The sequence below is a fragment of the Lampetra fluviatilis genome, chromosome 39 (genome assembly GCF_964198595.1).
Source record: "Lampetra fluviatilis chromosome 39, kcLamFluv1.1, whole genome shotgun sequence".
Taxonomy (NCBI): domain Eukaryota; kingdom Metazoa; phylum Chordata; class Hyperoartia; order Petromyzontiformes; family Petromyzontidae; genus Lampetra; species Lampetra fluviatilis.
This window is the reverse complement of record NC_136313.1, coordinates 732,525-752,956: the sequence shown is the minus strand read 5'-3', so window position 1 is coordinate 752,956 and position 20,432 is coordinate 732,525. Positions and strand designations below refer to the sequence as shown.

Here is a 20,432-nt window from a genome sequence, read left to right as displayed (position 1 = left end):
ACCCACCCCCCGCGTCGGTCACTCGTCCACCATGCGGCGGATGCGCCGCACCTCCCGCGCCACGGACTCGTGCTCGAGCCGCGAGCGAGCGTCGTGCACGGCGCGCAGGGAACTCATGCTGTCGTGCACCGCGGAGAAACCTGCACCACAACACACGCGCACAAAGGGAAAAGGACCCCCGGTGTAGCCTTAACAGGCCGGAACGGCACGCGAGGGGGCGGGTGGCCAGCACCACGCCCGGCCGCCGTTGCTGGCGACCAACATGGTTATTACCCGGCGTTGGGCGCGAACGACCGCCCAACTGCCCGCCTGCGCGTCCGCCCGCGCGTCCGTCCGTGTGTGCGGCGTGCGCACGCACCGGCCTGGTACTCTGCACGCAGGGCGGCGACCTCGTCGTGCCGGCGCATGTCGTGGCGCGTGACGCGCGCCGCCAGCCGCTCGGCGCTCTGCGCGGCTTGCGCCGACTCGCGCTCCGCGCCCGCGCGCCACTCCTCCAACCGCTCCAGCCGGGACACCACCTGCTGGAGCTGCAGCTGCAGCCGGCGCTCCACCTGCTCCTGCGGCGCGCGGAGGGCGGTGGTGGGATGAGTGTCGGAGACGGTGCGAGAGTTTCCAGAGCAAATCCGAAGCATCTCTTTTTACGCGCCCTAGGCCAGGTTGTCGGGCAACCGAAATATTTTTTTTCGAATATTTCAAGAGCAGCAGTTGCGTGCGAATACGAGACGGTGGCGGCCCTTGACAAATGACGTCACGAAGCGGTCCTTAAAGAGCCGCACGCGGGTTGCCGGCCCCTGCCCTCGGCTGTCGTCGGAACTATTATCAGTACTGTGCAGTGTAACGCAGGGAGGTACAATACCGGTGATGGTGTGTTTATGTGTGTGATGGAGGGTGATGGTGGGTGTGGGTGATGGCGAATGCGGTGATGGTATAGCTGTGCTTGGCGGTACTCCTGGGGAGCGGGAGCAGAACGGTTAGCGCTACGCTGCGCTATGAACCCAGCGACCCGAGTTGGATTCCCGCTCACGGCCAACACCAGTGACGATTATATATCTGAACCGGTCCTGGGCCTCCCCTAGGTCGACTCAGCCTCAAATGATTACCTGGCACGGTGTGTAAAAACATCGCCACTGGGGAGACAAAGGCGACCGGGCGTGGTGCTGGCCACCCACCCCCTCGTGTGCCACAGTGCCGGCCTTCATAGGCGCTCGCTAACGGCATTTGCCCCAACAGTCTGTTAAGGCTTTACGGGGGATCTTTGTAGCGAAGGTGCGGTGAGCGCTCAGCGCGGGCAGCTGCCCCTCACCGGCCGCTCGCGGACGGCGCCCGCCAGCTGCTGCAGCTGCCGGGCGACGTCGTGCTCCACGCGCTGCCGCTCGTGCTCCCCGTCGTGCTCCGCCACGTTCAGCGCCGCTCGCAGGTCCTCCATCCCGGCCTTCACCCTGACGCACGCACGCCACGCCGCCACGCCGCGGGGTCACTCTGCCACCGCCAGCCAGCAGCGCCTCTGGGATTGTTGGTTTGCCTGTTCACCTATTTGTCTCTCTCTGTCTCTACGTTCTCCCATTCGTCAATGTTTACATCTGTCCATCCATCCGTTTGACAATTTGTATGTTTGTTGTCTATCTATCTGTTTGTTTGTCCATTTGCCCATTTATTCTTCATCTGTCAGTCCGACGGTCAATTGGCCCATTGGTCCATCAGTCTGCCTGTTCATCCATCAGTCTGCCTGTTCGTCAATCGGTCCATCAGTCTATTAGTCTGACTGTTTGTCAGTCCATCAGTCTGCCTATTCATCCATCAGTCTGCCTGTTCATCCATCGACCCATCAGTCTGCCTGTTCGTCCGTCAGTCTGTCCGTGGGTCTGTTCCTTCTCACCTGGAGTCGAGCATCTCCACCTGGTGTCCGCACTCTCCCTGCAGGAGCCTGAGCCGGGCCTCGTGCTCCGCGCTCTCCTTCTCCAGCCGCGCCAGCACCTGCCCCACCTGGCCGGCGCCGCACAGCAAGTGAGCACGGAGTCATCCCTCCTTCCGCGCTACGGGTAAGCGTACGGAGTCATCCCGGTCGGGGCTGGGTTAGGGGGGCGAGGGCGGAGCTCACCTGCGCCTCCACCTCGTGCAGCTTGAGGTCGAGCGCGGCACGCGCGGCCGTGAGTTCGCGCGTGATGCCCCCCAGCGAGTCCTGCAGCGTGCGCGATTCCCCCGCGAGGCGCACGATGCTCGCGTCGCACCTGCAGCAGAGCAGACACCGCCGGCATCGCCGTCGTCGTCAACAACGTCGTCAACAACGTTGTCGTCCCCGTCGATTCGGTCATTATTTATCGCGCCCGTCAAGTCATCGTTGCCGCACCTGGCGACCCGGCCACGCAGGTCGCCCACGCCGGTCACGTGATGCATCTCGAGCGTCTTCACGGCGCTGCTCGTGCCCAGCGCCGTCGAGTCGCGCATGCGCACCTCCGCCTCCAGCACCTGCGGCAGAGAGTGCGGAGCGGATGGTGCTGGGTTACGGCCGTGGCTCGCTTGGTGGGGTTCGCGATGCCATTCGGTGCCAATGGAGAAGTTGCTTTTTTTTGGGGGGCCCTGTGAAAAGCTCCATTATTTCGCCGCCCCCCCCCCCCCCCCGCCTGACCACCACCCACAATTGGGTAAGTTTCTCCTACCGCCACTCGTGTCAATCAATCAATCGATCAAATTAATTTCTAAAAAGAGCAGTTCGCGAAATGTATAAAAGTGCTTGTGCGCAAAAACATAATCGGATTTTTACATCCAATCACAATTCTAATTCATCATCTTAGCCGAATGAAATGCATTGCTCCGCACCCGGACAGCATTCATCGTGACAATGATAATAGTCATACAAACTCAACGCAGTCATCAGAAACGTGCCTAGAATACAGCGAGGTGGTACATTGGAGACCCCAGGTGATGCACCTGCCAGTCGTCTCAATCAGTCAACCCATGGCATCTGTCCTGTGACCTCCTCCTGCCAGCGAATCTTCCACACTTCACGTGATGGCTATTAAGTGCCCCTCGGCTGGCACAAGTGCTGTGGTCATGCCACTGCCACTTAGTTGTGAATGGCAGCTGCTGCTGCTGCTGCTGCTATTCATGCACACGTGGTTGCCCGTGCTTCTGCGTGCACGCGGACAGATAAAGAGGCCTACGCGTGCATGCGTGACCGTGGGAGATGGCGACGCCTCGGGGAGGCCGTCATTCAACGGTGACTGCTGCTGCTGCGGCTAACGATGACGACGACGATGATGATGAGGCGTGCGTGCGCGCCGTCGCGCCAGGACGCACCTCGACTTCACGTCCCAGCCGGTGGACGATGAGCGCGATGCTGCGGATGTGCTCTTCCAGCATGCGCCGCGCATCCCTCTCCCGCTCCCAGCCGGCGCCCGACGACGCCGCCGCCGCCTGCCCCAAGACCCAGGGCCCCCCGGTGCGCAGGCTCAGCGCCACCTCGTCCCGGATGCGCAGCGCCTGCTCCAGCAGCGCGCCCAGCGTCTTCTCCTGCTGCGCCACGCGCCCCTCCAGCACCTCGACGCGCCCCACCGGCGCCACCAGCGCCATCGGCAGGGCGGGCAGGCGCGACGAGGAGTGGGGCGGCTGTGGAGAACGCTGCTCGCGTCTCGACGGCCCCTGCTGGCCGGACGACGGCCGTGACCTGCGGAGGGGTCACGGGGGGGAAACGGGCGATGAGGAGGCAGGGGAGCGGAGGTGGTGTGGAAAGAGGGCAGGGGGGTCAGAGTTCGTAGTTGATCTTTGGGTGTGGACACGTAATGATCTGGACAAATTACTGTTCTGGGACACTCCGCTGCCCTACACAGCCAAAGGAATTAAATGGTCACATGGTGTACAAGCGTTAGGGAGGTCGGCTCAAGTGTCAGAGTGCCAAGCCAGCACCGTTAAGACGTTGGGTTGGCGAGGTAGCCAGGTGGATGGAGGTTGGCGAGTGGAGTTGGGCCGGTGGAGGTGACTGGGTGGAGGTGGCCGGGTGGAAGGGGCCAGGTAGATGTGGCCGTTTGGAGATAGCTGGGTGGAGGTGGCCGGGTGGAGGTGGTTGGGTGGAGGTGGTTGGGTGGAGGTAGCCAGGTGGATGGAGGTTGGCGAGTGGAGTTGGGCCGGTGGAGGTGACTGGGTGGAGGTGGCCGGGTGGAAGGGGCCAGGTAGATGTGGCCGTTTGGAGATAGCTGGGTGGAGGTGGCCGGATGGAGGTGGTTGGGTGGAGGTGGTTGGGTGGAGGTGGCCGGGTGGAGGTGGCCGGGTGGAGGTGGCTGGGTGGAGGTGGCCGGGTGGAGGTGGCTGGGTGGAGGTGGTCGGGTGGAGGTGGCTGGGTGGAGGTGGCTGGGTGGAGGTGGTTGGGTGGAGGTGGTTGGGTGGAGGTGGCCGGGTGGAGGTGGCCGGGTGGAGGTGGCCGGGTGGAGGTGGCCGGGTGGAGGTGGCCGGGTGGAGGTGGCCGGGTGGAGGTGGCCGGGTGGAGGTGGCAGGGTGGAGGTGGCCGGGTGGAGGTGGCCGGGTGGAGGTGGCCGGGTGGAGGTGGCCGGGTGGAGGTGGCCGGGTGGAGGTGGCCGGGTGGAGGTGGCTGGGTGGAGGTGGCCGGGTGGAGGTGGCCGGGTAGAGGTGGCCGGGTGGAGGTGGCCGGGTGGAGATAGCTGGGTGGAGGTGGCCGGGTGGAGGTGGCCGGGTGGAGGTGGTTGGGTGGAGGTGGCCGGGTGGAGGTGGCTGGGTGGAGGTGGCTGGGTGGAGGTGGCCGGGTCTCTCTTTGCAGTGGGGTGCTCATCACTAACCTGTCGGCAACGGGGATGACGGGGAATCTGTGGCTGAATTCCGTCATTTTGCTCGGAAAGACCTGTACAGAGACAAAGAACCCCTATATAGCCACAGAAGTAACGTGATTTACCGGAGGCTTGAGCTGGTTTTAGAGAGAAAGATATTATAGATGACAGATGCACAGACGCTCGCGTGCGGACGCGCGCTGCATGGCGACATCCGACACCGGACCTTCGAGAACGAACACCGAGATTGGTGGAACGTGACGCTGAATCCCCTAAATTATGCAATATCTAAATACGCCAGTACAATCCTAAGCTCCTCCACAGGAGCCATACATTGCAAGATATCAGAGGCCTCTCTTAGTAAGATATGAGAAGCCTCATTTAGTCGGATATCAGAAGCATCACTTATTAAGGCATCATAAACCTCACTTGGTAAGATATTAGAAGCCTCAGGAGTATATTAACATTTTAATTACGAAGCTCCTTGTGAAATGTCACTGGGCAGGTTTCACAATTCAAGAGTGGACTCTGTGGGAGGAAAGGGGTAGAACATTTACAAGTGATCGGTAACGCATTACACATTCCAAAACTGTGAGTCTGTGATTTTAAATATTTACTTTTTCTTTCTCTGTGGAACAATGCGTGACCTCTAACAAACCCTTCAACTGCTGCACTGAGGCGTGGGGTTGAACAACCCCAGTCAACCGAAAGGTGTATGGGTAGCGGTATTTATCCAGCAGTGGGTTGATGGCCAGTGCTGTACATACAGCAGTCACGTTGCCTCGACAACGCCATGAGCCAACACAAGTTCCACCTTCGGGAACTTACAGTTGTATCAGGGGCGCCACGGTGGCCAGGAGATGTCCACTACCTCGCTTGCTACGCAGGAGGTCGTGGGTTCAATGCCGATCCTGACGCCTGCTGCTGTATATTTGGAGTTTGCGTGTCTCTCTCTCTCTCCCCCCATGGTCGCGTGGATTTTTGTCCGGGTCCTCCGGTTTTCTCTCCACATTTAGAATGAACACCACGCGTTTAGAGTAGTTGACTGCTAGACATTTCCACGTAATGATAAGCCACTTCGCTGAGCTATCATTTGTGGTCAGGCCGCTTCTGAGAAAGAGCTGTACAGCTCAGTGGGCCCTACCCGGTCAAATGAAACATAGTTTATATATTATTTCCCTTCGTCGTGACTTTACCGAAAGAACCAAGAATATGAATCACTGAAGTCACGAAAGCTTTAAATAAAAAAATAGTTTAGTTAAATAATAATAATTATTAAATCACGGTCTCAGACCGCTGCACGAACCAAAACGCATTGTGACCAGTAACAAACAGCACCGCTGAAGGCGCCACGACGGACGAGAATGAAACATTTGGGCGAGTTGACACGAATCTTCGCAGCAGCAGCAGCAGGAGGCCGAGGCACGAACTCGACTCTAAGAAAGTGAACTCATCTTGGGAAGGGTGAAAAAGCGCGGCAGCCCCAGCGCTTTCTCTCTCTCTGTTTACCTCTCGTCATGCCGACAGCGAGACCCGCCTTGCGTTCTAAGGTGGCGACGAGGAGGAGGATGAAGAGGATGAAGAGGATGATGAGGAGGGAGACTTACCTCGCCACGCAGGCGCCAGCTGCTCCGTTCGCCCACGACGCAGGCGGCTCCCGGGCGAGGCGCGGGGTTTGTTTACCGCCGTTCCCCGGGCGACCGGGCGGGCGGGCGGCAGCACAAGGCAGGGGGGGGGGGGCTGCCGGCAGGGGGGGGGGCTGCCGGCAGGGGGGGGGGGCTGCCGGCAGGGGGGGGGGCAGGGGGCTGCCGGCAGGGGGGGGGGCAGGCAGGGGGCTGCCGGCAGGGGGGGGGGGGCTGCCGGCAGGGGGGGGGGGGGCTGCCGGCAGGGGGGGGCAGGCAGGGGGCTGCCGGCAGGGGGGGGGGGCTGCCGGCAGGGGGGGGGGCTGACGGCAGGGGGGGGGGGCCGCCAGACGTGGCGTGTGTGGGGGGGGGGCACAGACGGCAGGGCCGGGTGGTGGTGGTGGCATAGCCAAGAGACACGTGGTTCGCGTGTGGGGGGAGCGGTGGTGCAGCGGTTAGCGCGCTGCGCTACGAACCCGGCGACCGACAGTGCCCGCGGCCAACACCGTCTGAACCGGTCCCGGTCCCTGCAAGAGCCTCAACATGAGTAGCCCCGGTGCGGTGTCGTAAAAAAGCCGCGCCACTGGGGAGACAAAGGCGGCCGGGCCTGGTTGTTGCTGGCCAACCCCAACCCCCTTCCCAAGACGTCCAATGGTGTCCTTCACTCACTTGGGATCGCGCCTCGCAGCGGCAACACCGCCGCCTTGCGGCTACAACCCGGCACGGACCCTGCTGACGAACAATGGAGACATCACGGTCCATGGGGCACATTGACATTTCTTGTGTTATTGGGCGTAACAATTAAAATCTTGACCAAATGTGCCTACCGTGTGTTGTCTATGTTTTCGTGTGTATATGGGTACTACTCTAAGATGTTCTCCGTTGGTTGGGTCCAGCAGCCACCGCGTGCCACAAGCAGCTTCTGTTTGGCCGCATCGAGGGGGCTAAACGGGCACGGGCTGGAGAAGAGATGGAGCTGATGCGGTACGGGAGGACGTGGAGCTGAGTGGACTTGCCGGTGTCAAGATCGGCCTCTGTGGAGGAGGCTCGTGAAGGACGCTACTAGGGTAGTGCCAGGCTAGGTGCACAGTGAGGCTATTGTGCAGTTGGAGGCAGTCGCCCTCCAGCAACAACGGAGGGTAGAGGAGCGACGCTCACAACAACGAGCGGAGCGCCGGACGAATAAAATTGGCACATTTAGGGGGTTCAGCCATCTCAGTCGGCCAACCCATGGCACCTGCTGGGTCTGCCTCAAAGTGCACCTAGCCTGGCACAGGCGCCGCTGGTGACCTCACCGTCACTTTGTGGCGAATGGCCACGTGTTGGTATTGGGAGACAAAGGCGGCCGGGAGCTACTCGCAAACAGCACTTTGCCCCAACAGTCTGTTAAGGCTGCAGTACGGGGGGTGATGCATCTGCCGGTCAAATCATTCAGTCAACCTCGGGGGTCTTGTCCCGTGACCTCCTGAAAGCAGCGAGAGCCTTCGACAAAGTGCACCTAGCCTGGCACAGGCGGCGCTCATGACGTCACCGTCACTTCGTGTCGGTGTTATTGGTGTCACCGGGGGGACTCCATTCCAGAGTGGACGGAAACGCGCCCGATGGGAGATCTTACTGAACACACCATTTGGTGATGTACAATTAATAATGCAAAAAAACACTTAACACATTTGTCAATAGTAACACTGTGTAATAAGCGACGTTTCGGACAATGACCCTTCTTCACAGTCAAATGAATGGCTATGAACAAGGGCCATACGCAGAATGTTTCTGCTTTTAAAAAGGGGCCATGAATGTGTTGATGTGCTATGAAGGGCCATTGCCCGAAACGTCGCCTGTTGTATATCGTGTTCCCCCACTTACGGCCACGTTTTTATTGGCGAGTTCATAGGGGTGCATGCGCATTCGGCAAGCGACATCGCGATACAGTGGGCGGGGCGGGGCGGCACTCAACGCGCGATGCATTTCCAGTCGTCGACGCACGCTCCGAAAGCGCTGAGGAGGGAGGAGGGTGAAAATCCGTCCCAAATCTCGCGAGACGCGGCCGGACCCGCGCGCTCTCAGATGAATGCGGAGGTCGGCAAACGAGATCTCGCGAGACTTTGCGCGGTGGCGCCCCCCCCACACCCCCGTACGGTGGTGACGCTGGCGATGGTGGTGGTGGTGATGGTGCGAGTCTAAGTGGCGGCGGTGGTTAGCGGTGGGTTAGCGGCGTTCTGCCCGGACATCGTCGGCGTCCGCCATGAAGCTGCACCAGGTGCTCACGGGCGCCGTGAACCCCGGGGAGAACACCTTCTCCGTGGGGCTCCTGGACGGCGCTGCGTTCACGGTGAGGCCTGAGGCACCTTAGCCCATTGGGAACCTGGGGTACATCACACGCACAAATAACACTCCACTAACTACACTAACTAGCGTAACTACACTAACTCGTGTAACTACACTAACTCGTGTAACTACACTAACTCGTGTAACTACACTAACTCGTGTAGCTGCCTTGGCTCGGCTACAACACTCACTGGCACGGCATTGCCACGGGTCCATTGGTCATGTCGCCGTGCTTGACTGTCGTGTTGTAGTCAAAGTCGCGGTGGTTAGGCGGGAGGGAAACGTAACGTTGACGAGTGTAACTTCATTAACTTACCTTGACTATCTGCGTCACTCGCTGCCACAGCTTTACTCAGAATACATTGACTATAGCGCGGGGCCTTTGCTGTAGTCAAAATCCGAGTGGTTACTAGGCCAGTGGGGGAGCCGGTGTTTAATAACATTGACGAGCACCTCCGATTATCACACTAACCACACCACGATCTGGTGTCGCATTACTCTGGCTACATTGTACGATGTCACGATATCACTTTGCTGGAGTCGAAGTGGTTTGGGCGACGGGAACCGGTGTGCCACACGGTAACAGAGAACATGGACTGCCAAAGCAACGTTTACTGTGTCTCTACCGTGTATACCACAACACGATGAGCTACTCCACATTAAAACCACGTCGCCGCTTTGTTAAATCACAAATGTTTTAAGGGGCTGTGTTGGCAGTTAGGATCACAATATAGTTAGGCCTTGATGGAGGTTTTTTGGGGGTTAGATCGCGTAAATATCAATGTGTCGTTAAACCCGCCACCACCCGACAGCCAATTAGTAAGGTTTGTCACGTAAACAGAACGTGCCAATTTGTTACGAGCACAGCACACATCGGTGTGTGGGAGAGCAAATCAACAACATTTACAATCTGAGTACGACGTTTCGCCTGTAATTACAACCGGCTTCATCAGGCGACAGCCAGATTTGTAGATGTGTCGGGTGGTGGCGGCGGTTCTTAACGACATTTACATTGACCTGATCTAACGCAAAAACAACACTATTATGGATAATATTGGTCGCGAAAGCCTGCTATGTGTTAAACATAGTTCGTCCTGCATTAGGTGTCATGGCCTTTTGTTAGGGTCACCGTAAGAAGGGGATACTCGAATGCAAGGCCCGTAGCCATGGAGTCAACATTGGGGGGACCAAATCTTCCAGGGTGTCTGGGGGTCCCAACCCAGAAAAATATCTAAATTTGAAAACCAATTTCATGCCTACAATATATTTTAAAAAATCACTCGCACATGGGATGGACTTTTTATTTATTTTTTACAATGTCGAATAGTGTATTGCATTGCCCTGTTTTTACTTTGTTTTACCATTTCTTCTTTCATTGTATGTAATGGCAGAGATTAGGGATTAATAACGTACAACCATAACCACAATCATATACACAGAAATCTATGCATTGATTTATATGAAGAAAAGTCCAGATATTGTGGCCAAGGTTGAGCAAATTGTTGTTTTTATTTACATAGCATAGCAAAATATTTTTTTTATACCAATATATTGGGGGGGACATTTTGAGCATATTTGAATATTGGGGGGAATAATGTATGAATGATAATTTTTTAAAAACTATTATAGAGCGCCTGACCATGATTTTCAAGTCTTTTCTTCCCATGAACAAAGCTCTCATTTTGATATCACACAATCCGGAACACAGTATACGTTGGGTTGTCTGCAATGTTTGAGACCTGATTAGTTGCTTGGGTTGGCGTCATTTTAAATCGGCTTTAACGAACTTTAACTTAAACGCACGTTACCGGGCGGGGGTTGGTGGATCACACAAAAGTTGTGAAACTTTCATTCCCGCGAGGAGAAGGCTGTGCAACAGCGACGTTGTGGCCTCATGCCTCACCTGCTGCTCTCCCTTCTGTGTGGGATAGAGTGTTGCCCTCTCGCGAGCGTGGGTTTTCGCAGAGTGCTCCGGTTTTCTCCCACGTGTGTGTGACCGCTCATTACTTGGCTGAAAGCATCTTAATCTATAGAGGACTGCAGAGTTTGGGAAAATTGTTGGCAGCGCCTCGCTGCAGCCTTCCAGCTTGGCTGGCTCCTCAATGTTGTATGAGATGCAACGTGCATGAATGACGCTATAAGATAAATACAAAAGATAAGCAATACCTAAACGAAACGCACTGGTTAAAGTTTAGGTTGTGCGTCAAGGTTAGGATTGATATCGCACTTGCGATGCTTGTGGGGAACGTGACGACTCATTCTGCAGCTCTAAAAACTGACACTGACACGCTAATGCATTCTGCCTTGGCATCATCTGCACGTGCTGCTGTCAAGTTGATTGATTTTATTTGTTGACGCCAGTTAAGAAACATTCATCCTTAAGCTGTTTTACAATAATGACTCGCGGGGAGGACCTTGCGGAAAATATAGGAAGTTACAACTAATGACGTGGCAGACAGTGATTGGCAAACACATTCTGTAGAGAACCACCCTCTAACAGTAACATACTTTAACTCATACCTGTCAACCCCTTATCAGTGCCCTACCTTATTACAGACCAATTCAGACCTTATTGGTCACCCCGTGCCGTTATAAATCTCAACGTTCATCCTACAAATTCCCATCACAAGGGAGAAACACAAACACATTTTAATTTGTCCGTATTGAAAAGCTGTACGCCTTATGAACCAGAAAACTCAATTTCCTTGTACAAGAATATGGGTAAACCGTATGGGTTGACTTATGAGACACGTGCATTGAGATGCCGTTTTGTTGAAACATCTCGACAAAACGTTGGCATGGTCATCTGATTTGAGATGCCATCCCTACAATTTGGATTTTTTTTTGTAATTTCTTGTTTTAAAACCCATGATCTCAGTGCTCTTGACTTCTGAGCCACCCAGTCACCCCATATCGGGGTCTCTCTTATTAGTGACCATATCAAGCCAGAATATTGTTTGGTAATGCTGCTGCTGTTGCGTTGGCAGTGGTGCAGAAGCACACATAACACAACATTTTTTACAAATTCATGAATGACACTACCTTTAGCAGGAAAAATATATAATAAAATGTTTATAGTAGCCTATAATGCCTGTTATGCATGGCGGTAGCCCCTGATAGCACTTTCTCGGGTCAACCCCTCGTCTTAGATACTGAGGGCCGACGAGATGACCTGCATTCTTTCCAGCGAGAGCATTTTAATCAATGCGCCCGACAGGAATGCGTGGCGATTTCTCACCACCACGGAGCTGGCGGAGCCGGCATGGCATCTTAATTTTAAGAGCTGCGATCGGGTAGACTTCACTCTCACGGCTAACTTTTCAGGCACTTGAGCCATATCGGACAAGGAGAAACGTGAGCTGTGATGGAATATTTGTGCTCCGATACCCAGGGCTGTTGCTTTCCAACACCACCACCACCGCAACCCACACCCCCTTCGCCACAGGTACTTGTTGTAATTATGGACAAGGTGATGTCAGATATGGCTACAGCATTCATAGCACCCCATAAATTAATGTTCTTCCTCCAGTCGGGTTTCAGTTACTGGGGGTAAGGTGTGGTGGGTGGCCAGTTAGCTTAGTTTACATGAGGCACCTTTGAGTGTGGATGATGTAAAAAAACTGTCAATCTGCTGGATGGAAGGCGTCACCACACTGCAGGTCGTAGGGGTCATTTAGTCAGTGCGAGATGGTGAATGAAGGTGAGGGGCATAGACATGGAAGTCTAGACGCAAAGTACAGCAATGGATTTATCTGCAGCACTCTTGGCTTCCCACAACTTGGCACAACCCTACAGACTGACACCTGCTTGCATAGTTGTTGGCCATCCAAGCGTAATCCATGCTCAATGCCTGATTAGCTTCTGAGATCCGGTGCGTTCCAGGTGACTTGGTTACAGAATGTGGAGAATGGTGCTCGAAGACTGAATGTGTGGACTTTTATTTGCACGTCCTTGTTTTACAAGCCGGCGCCTGGTGAGCTGGGCTGGTCGGGTTCTGAGTGTAAATACACGAAAGCCCTGCAGCGGTTGTGGCGTGCAGCGTTAACCACCAAGTGTGCGGCAGGCTATGTCCTCCAAGCTGTCGTGATAATGTACAGTGACAATGATGCACATCCCTTTTGTTTCGAGTGGCAGTTTCCGATTTTATATATATAATCGATTTTTCGAATGTGTGTCACTGCTCCTCTGACTTGTGTGAGCGACTCGCTCGCACGTGTTACAAATCAGACTTAAAATTATCACCAGTTATTGGTCAGACTAATCGGAAAATACAATAACAGTTTGAAGAATGTTTTCTCACCTCTGTTACCACGTGTGCCGCTGGATGTCAGCATCGTCGCACTGGACGTGGCTTGTAGATGAAGTACCACTTTGGGGGGAAAGTCAACAGTGTTCTGTCCTATGCCTAGACATGCCCCTGCCATAGCAATGTGGATTATCCACCACTGGCTCAAGGCTCTAAACAGGAGATGAGCAGCACTTGTCTCATTTGAGCAGGGAAAATGAACTCCCTTTGACTGGTGTCAGTAGCGTGTCCTTGTCAAGGACGGGTCCGATCTGGTGTGGTGCCGAGATCAAGATGTTCCCGTTTCATGTTGTGGTTGAACATCATGGGAAACGATCGCTGCGATCGAGGTCGCCTTTCGTTGCTCCGCATTTTTCAGCCGCTGAGCTGAAATGTTCGATCAAAACTCCAGGCGTTTTTTTGGCACCAACCGATAAAAAAAAACTAAGCGGTCGAAATGTATGCCCTGTGCAAGTGCGCAGGGGTTACGCGTGTCGTTGCTCAGAAGCCCGTTCGTAAAGCCGGAGCGAGACCATTTTATTGACGTAGCAATCGTCAAAGTTAGTTTGAGAGCAGTAGGGTTGTTTCTGCTCGTTCAAGGTTGAAGTTTTGCTGAATTTGTAGCGTTTGAAGGGATATGCTACGATGTTATCCAACCATATATTTTTAAATTATTCTGGTGAGTGGTAGCACCTCGAGTGGCTGCGAGAAATGACATAAATCCATTCCATATACCACAACGTCATCATCAGTCATGCGCTATCTGCTGCTGGATGAAGGCCTTCCAAGATGCCACCATTATATCGCGCTGCTGAGATGCACGCATGCCGATTTAATCGCTCCAACTCTACAGTAGACGTTCTCTCAGGCGTGTTCCTTCCTTCGGCTGCCAATCCATTTGTAGTTTCAACTCCCGTCCTGCATTGTGCATACTTCGAATGCGGGGTACTTTGTTTGATAATCATTCACAGGTATCATCAATTACCTACAAACATGAGCAAGGCCCAGCAAGGTGCAGCCACATGTCCAAACCTGGTTTCATAGATATTATTACCATGACATCCTGGCCTTACCGCTACTAGGAATTTGTGGGAGGCATGTGTACATTTCTCGTCTTTTCGCAGTCGTTATCTTGCCTGCCTCCTTGGTGAACCTGCAGGTTCGACATTCCAAATGTAACCCCCCGCCCACTAGCAGCGACGCGCCAGTGGTAGATGATTATCAGGGCAGGGCTGGTAATTTGTCCACCTTGTGATGTGGTCACGGTGCCGAATTACCCAGCGCGGTTATTAAATGACCAACTCCCTGGCGAACACTTGTTGGTAAACGATGCCCCAGGCGCATTTACTCTTGGGCCAAACTGCTGCAAGGGCAGTGTTTGGCATATGGATAGTGAAGGTGTCGGTGTTTGGGATAAGTGTGTCTTTATGCATCGTGTGCGTCTGAGAACGATTGTTTGAGGGCGCTTTATTATTGTGCTCGTGTACAGTACACGTGTTTGTGTTTTTTGTATATAAGCTTGTGTGGAGGGTGGTGGTGTAGTGGTTTGCGCGCTGCGCCACTAGCCCAACAACCCGAGTTCGATTCCTGCTCATGGTCAACACCAGTGACAAATGTCTGAACCGGTCCTGGGCCTCCCCTAGGTCGACTCGGCCTCAAATGAGTACCTGGTGCGGTGTGTAAACATCGCCACTCGGGAGGCAAAGGCGACCGGGCGTGGTGCTGGCCACCCGCCCCTTTATGTGTTGTCTGGGCCTTCATAGAGCTCACTAACAGCACATGTCCCAACAGTCTGTTAAGGCTAGGGGGGGTCGGGGGTCTCTGCCTTTGCGTTTTTTAAGGAGCGGTAGTGTATCGGTTAGCGTGCTGCACAATGAACCAGGTGACCTGAAATTGATTCACGCTCACGGCCAACACCAGTGACAATGATCTGAACCGGTCCTGGGTCTCCCTAAAATGTGCGCACTTTGTGTCGTTTAATCTATATATATAAAATCGCAAATCTGTCTGTCTGTCTGTCCGTCTGTCTGTCTGTCTGTGTGTGTGTCTGTCTGTCTGTGTGTCGCCGGACCATACGCAGTTTCATTGGACGGCGGTTGCCCCTGGCAACGGGTAGCGACGCATTCGCTGCGGGGTGGACGCCATTTTTAATTCCCGTTAAAAATATGCGCACGAATTAACACGCGACTCTGAGGTAAATTCATCAAAGTTTCACGTCCTCTTCACTCCCCCCCCACCACAATGTGTGCAATTACTATTATAGGGTCGGTAGATAATACAATTATAGCGATTAGACAGTATTATTGTAGCGCGGGGGGGGGGTAACGGCCCCTGTACCCAGCCTCAGCCGGGTGGGTAATTTAGGCGAGGCCGGAGGCTCTGCACGGTACTAGGCCTCGACACCCCACCACACTATAGGCCGTACATATTACTGCACAGTGGCCCAGGAGATCGTGGCTGGGGGGGCAGGGGTAGCAGCCCATCTGTGTATATATGTAAGGTTATTAAGAAATATATTTTTCACCCGGGCAACGCCGGGTGCTTATGCTAGTGTGTTTATATAGGTAGGTCTTAATAGGCGTGGAGCCTTAATTTATGGGTGTACGATTTGTAGTTTGTGTGTGTGGGCGTGTGGTATTGTTGTGATTGAAGCACTGTGCTTTGAGCCCGGCCGATTCTTGGCCATGGCTAGCATCAGTGGTGAGCAATATATGGCCTTTATCTTGAGCCTCTAACCTAGGTAAACTCACACTTAATGCGTACCTGGCGCAGTTTGTAAACGTGAGCAGTGGGGAGACAAAAGCGGCCGGGCATGGTGCTTGCAACCCACCCCCTTGCATTATTTGCTGACCTCCATAGGTGCTCGCCAACAGCACTTTTCCCAACGGTCTGTTAAAGTCTTTATATAGGGAGGAGGGTGGTCTTTGTACTCCTGTGTATCAGCTTATTCGACACGCAGTGTTTTACTTGCCCAGATAACTGATGAATTGTCAGCCCAGGTTGGCAACAAGATTGAAGAATGAATCTCTCTATTGTTTTCGTTTTTGATTGGCCCAAGTATACGTTTGTCTCTCTTTCTCTCTCGTTTGCACAACTTTGTTTGCTCCCTTTCGGCTGCGTGCAGCATTAGCGGCCCGTTGGCATTTAGTTTGCACACATTGTAAAAAACACGATTCCCTCGTCTCGCAATTCGGTGCTCGTGCAGTGAGGGTCGGAGTCGAGTGGACTGGAGCGGTGCGTTGTCACAATGCAGTGGCGGTCCCACTCTTGTCACATTCACCTCTTGTGCTTGGCTTCTTCTCTGAGCCGTTTTCTCAAAAGACCGCAGAAATGTGAAATATCCGGTAGTCATTTTAATGCTGCGTGGCATTCGTTTATATGCCTAACTGCATATTCCAGGGAGTCATATTTGATGATTAATTGCGAATGTCATTTAAGCAAAACATGACAAGCTAAAAGTACTTTAATCATATTAACCATACAATCTGATGTTTTTTTTATCGTAGCTTATTGGTCTGCATGATTAACGGTTTTTGTTATCCACAATGGTATAGCAATAGGCAGTAAACTCATCATGCAAAGAGCATGTCCTGGCATCTGAGAGGCCCTCTTGCTTTGGCAACGTGAATTTTAATTCCTCTTGAGAGTTTGGCCAATGGCTGGGGCACCACCGCCACCCCCCACGTCCCACCCGCCTCTCTCGCCCAGCCCAGCATCTCGTTTGCCGTCACATGCCAGCATGCACGCACTGCCATTGTGTTGCCAGCCTGCGTACGTTGGCGTGCGCGCGTTCGTGCACGCACTCACCTTGTGTTGCGTAAACACGGCCCAGCCAAACTCGTAATTTTCTCCGGCGCCATGCATACAGTGTGACACCCATTGTTTAGTGGCCCAAACCTGCCTGAAATTGTTGGCTAAACAAAGGTTACAACTGTGTGATGGGGTCGCTCAGGTGTTTGTGTGTGCGCTTGGGCATGCGAGCGTGCGTGCGTGGGGAGCAGCGGCGGCGTCGTGATAAACGCCACGTGCTCTCGAACCCCGGCAACCTGCATTCTTGTCCTGCTCACGACCAACATCGGTGACGAATTTATGAACCGGTGCTGAGGTTGACTCGGCCTTAATTGAGTAGCGGCATGTAAACATCAGCGCTGGGGATATAAAGGTGACCGGGTGTGGTGCTGGCCACACAACCCTGTGCTTTTGCTGTGTTGGCCTTCAGAAGCGTTTGCTAGTAGCACTCGACACAATAGTTTATAGGGGGTGGGATCTTTGTCTTCGTGTGTGCATGACCCCTGGTTATGGGTCACGCGTTCGTCAAGTGACGTTTGCATGTAAAGTAACTCATCTCCCCCACCCACCACCTACCGCAATAAATGAGTGGTGAAGAGGTTGGGTTATTGGCCACCAATGGCTGCTCATGCCATTCTTACGCGTGTATGCAGTGTGCCATTCTTACATCTGTGTGCAGTGTGCCGTCCTTACACGTGTGTGCAGTGTGCCATCATTACATGTGTGTGCAGTGTGCCATCATTACATGTGTGTGCATTGTGCCGTCCTTAAACGTGTGTGCAGTGTCCGCTTGTACATCAGTTAACACGTTATATTGAAGTGAAAGAGTGCCTTTCTCCATCGCAGGATTTACAGTTCCAGCCCTGCTTCCTCTTTGTACATTAAATGCCGGCACATGGAGTTTGATGCACGGCATTCACTTGAGTGGCTCAGGGGTCAGAGCGCTGAGCCGCTGAGTTTCTGGGTTCCAATGCAGCTTTCATCTGCCCTTCATTAAACTAGGTTCTCGCTTGTCACGAATTGATGGTCTTAGCCCCATCACAAACAAGTGCACAAAAAAGATTACGTTAAATGTGACTTTGCACCACGTAAATGTGACTTTGCACCACGTAATTCAGCTGAATTGCCAGCTCTAAGAATTCGAAATATCAGTTTGGCTGCCATGTGACGAACATTTCTCTCTGGAGCAGGGCAGGTGAGAAGGTGCTGCTCCTAGTGTAGATCAAAGGGTCACTTGAACGAGATTTCACAATTCTATGATGTCTCCTTCCACAGGCCATTCCATAACACACGGCAGTGTTGTATTGCTTTGAAAATAAACTCCAAATGGATTATTCGTCTTATTTTACGACACCAGCGGTGGAATTGGAACCAAACTGGGGGGGTGAAACCAGCACGTGCAACATTCGGTGTAAGCCCATCCAGCATGAGAGCGTCATCGTCCTGCCGGTGTCGCAAGCGACATATAATCGCGGTGATGAAATGGACTCGCTCACTCGCTCCCATCTTGGCAAGACCAACCCTCGGCATCCTCTGTTTTTGCCTGCCGCGGACTTGGAACCGGTGCTTCAGAGACCCGCGACTCGTGCCACCATCGTTGAGTTCGTGGCGGATGCAGCCGGTGGCCTTCGAGGCTCCTCCGTTAAACAATGAACAAAAGTGCGGCGGCTTTTATGGCACCGTTTAAAAAGTGCTGCCGAAGCAAGTTTGGGAACGTTTTGTTTTATTCACCAACGTGGTGAATACGAAGCAGCCCGGTTAGGATTTGTGAAGTGTCTTAAAAATGCAGTCGTGTCTCGAGACGCTGTAAAAATAGGTAGGGGGGGGGCATGTCCACTCGAAGGGGCACTTGGCAAAGAGCAGGGATTAGTGAGGCATTGTATGCATGTTGAACTTCTTTCGCACCGTATGTAGCCAACCGTGCTAATCGGAGGTGCAGGGGAAAGACGGCAAACTAAACACAGAAAGCAGTTTCTAAGAATGACGATGGTGTGGCAAAGTGTCAATAAATACCCTCCGTAGAGTGTTAGAAAGTCACTGGCAAAGATAGGTGGGGTTGGTAGTCAGGACGGATATGCTGGCAGGGCTAGTCAGCTCACTGGACTGGGTAGGCCTGGGAAGCACCTTGCTTGGTGAGCTATGTGGTTTGGGCACCGCGGTGGCGAGATGTTAACTACCTTGGCTGGTATGCAGGAGGTCGTGGGTGCGATCCCGACACTGACGCTTGCTGTATATTTGGAGTTTGGATGTGTCTTTCCCTGTGGTCGTGTGGATTTTTGTGGATCCTCCAGTTTTTCCCTCCACATGATCCTTATGGCGGTACCCCGGGGTACCAAATAATACAAAATGGCAGAGGCAATTAAATATTGTATTTCTGGGACACGATTTTCCCTGGGGTGCACTTAACTCCGTGACCAATCAATCCGAAATCAGTGCGACTCCACAATGTCGAAACGCAGCGAGGACGATTGCGCTGAAACCCTGAATACTCGTATGCACCGTGGTGGTGCATTGTGTACAGCTCGTCGAGATGAGTCGATTGCCGCATTGCCGACGATCAACAGACTATAAAAATTACTGCATCACGGACATTATGCGAGAGCCGGGGTACCGCCATAAGGTTCACATGTAGAAACACACGTTTAGAGTATTTGGTTTTAATAAATTTCCACATGATGATAAGCCACTTCGTTGAGCTATCATTTGTGGCCAGGTCGCTTTTGAAAAAGAGCCATATAGCTCAGTGGGCGTTTCCCTGGTAAAATAAAAAATCGTTTTTAGTTTAGTTTGTGCAGTGCCAGTGGGCTACGCTGGGCCCGAAGGGCTCCGTGGGCCAGCCAGATGACCTGGGCTGGCGGCGTACCTGATCGGCTGGGCTAGAGAGGGCTTTTGGCTTAAATGTGAGCGTGCACATTTTCCTGCTGGATGGCGGTGACTTGGGGGGAGGTCTTCATCCAGCCATGGATTCATCATGGCTGATGATGATAATGATTCTATTTAGCAAAGTGGAAAGTTCTGCCGGCCGTGCAGCCGCGTGTGAAATGCGTTTAGGCATGGCTCAGTCCGTGCTATTTAACGCAATGCGTTTTTTTCTTCAGAATAGGGAAACAAAAATGTCCGTGTCGTGTTTGGTGTGTGTTTCTATATATGTGCATATTTATGCGGTGGTAAAAGTCTCGCGGTTTAGTGTGCTGTGCCACAAATTCGCCGACCCGAGTTCGATTCCCGCTCACGGCCAACATCGGTGACGGTTAACTGAACCGGTCCTAGGCCTCCTTGAGGTCGAGTCGGCCATCAATGAGTATCTGGTGCGTTGTGTAAACATCGCCACTCGGGAGACAAAGGCAGCTGTGCGGGGTGCTGGTCACCCACCTCCTCGCGTGCCGTGTCGGTCTTCATAGGTCCTCGCTAATAGCACTTGCCCCAACAGTCTGTTAAGGCTATGCGGGGGATTTTTGTCTTTGTTGGTAGCGTATGCCTGTAATCCAGCACTGTGGAGGCAGAAGTGAAAGGTTGGTGGCTCACACAAATTCTGTGAAACTCCCTGCCTGTGGATGTGGAGGTGCAATTGCCTTGCTCACCATGAGACGGTAACACAGCAAGTAGGACTAATGTCTATCTGCCCCTTCTGTACAG

At 53.4% G+C, this 20,432-nt stretch overlaps 2 protein-coding genes across 2 annotated transcripts in view; one reads left to right on the top strand and one right to left on the bottom strand.

The window, feature by feature from the left end:
* Nucleotides 1–18: 18 nt before the first annotated feature.
* LOC144945817 (protein FAM81A-like) lies at nucleotides 19–6,430 on the bottom strand. Its single transcript, XM_078874358.1, has 9 exons — nucleotides 6,383–6,430; nucleotides 4,788–4,849; nucleotides 3,298–3,664; nucleotides 2,348–2,466; nucleotides 2,099–2,228; nucleotides 1,877–1,983; nucleotides 1,304–1,439; nucleotides 359–557; nucleotides 19–140 (listed from the first exon to the last, which is right to left on the bottom strand). Exons 2-9 carry the CDS (start codon nucleotides 4,832–4,834, stop codon nucleotides 19–21), a joined length of 1,227 nt encoding a protein of 408 aa, XP_078730484.1. The 5' UTR covers nucleotides 4,835–4,849; nucleotides 6,383–6,430.
* A 2,110-nt stretch (nucleotides 6,431–8,540) lies between these two features.
* LOC144945822 (dmX-like protein 2) overlaps nucleotides 8,541–20,432 on the top strand; it is a 69,418-nt gene continuing 57,526 nt past the window's right edge. Inside the window, exon 1 of the mRNA XM_078874364.1 lies at nucleotides 8,541–8,726. Within this exon, the coding sequence (XP_078730490.1) occupies nucleotides 8,640–8,726 (87 nt within the window). The 5' untranslated portion in view covers nucleotides 8,541–8,639. The remainder of the gene's footprint in view (nucleotides 8,727–20,432) is intronic.

Coding starts and splice junctions, on each gene's coding strand:
- LOC144945817 (XM_078874358.1), bottom strand. CDS start 4,834: ATGACGGAATTCAGCCACAGATTCCCCGTCATCCCCGTTGCCGACAG. Junction 2,229..2,347: donor CTGCGTGGCCGGGTCGCCAG/GTGCGGCAACGA, acceptor GCTCTGCTGCAG/GTGCGACGCGAGCATCGTGC. Junction 141..358: donor GCGTGCAGAGTACCAGGCCG/GTGCGTGCGCAC, acceptor GTTGTGGTGCAG/GTTTCTCCGCGGTGCACGAC.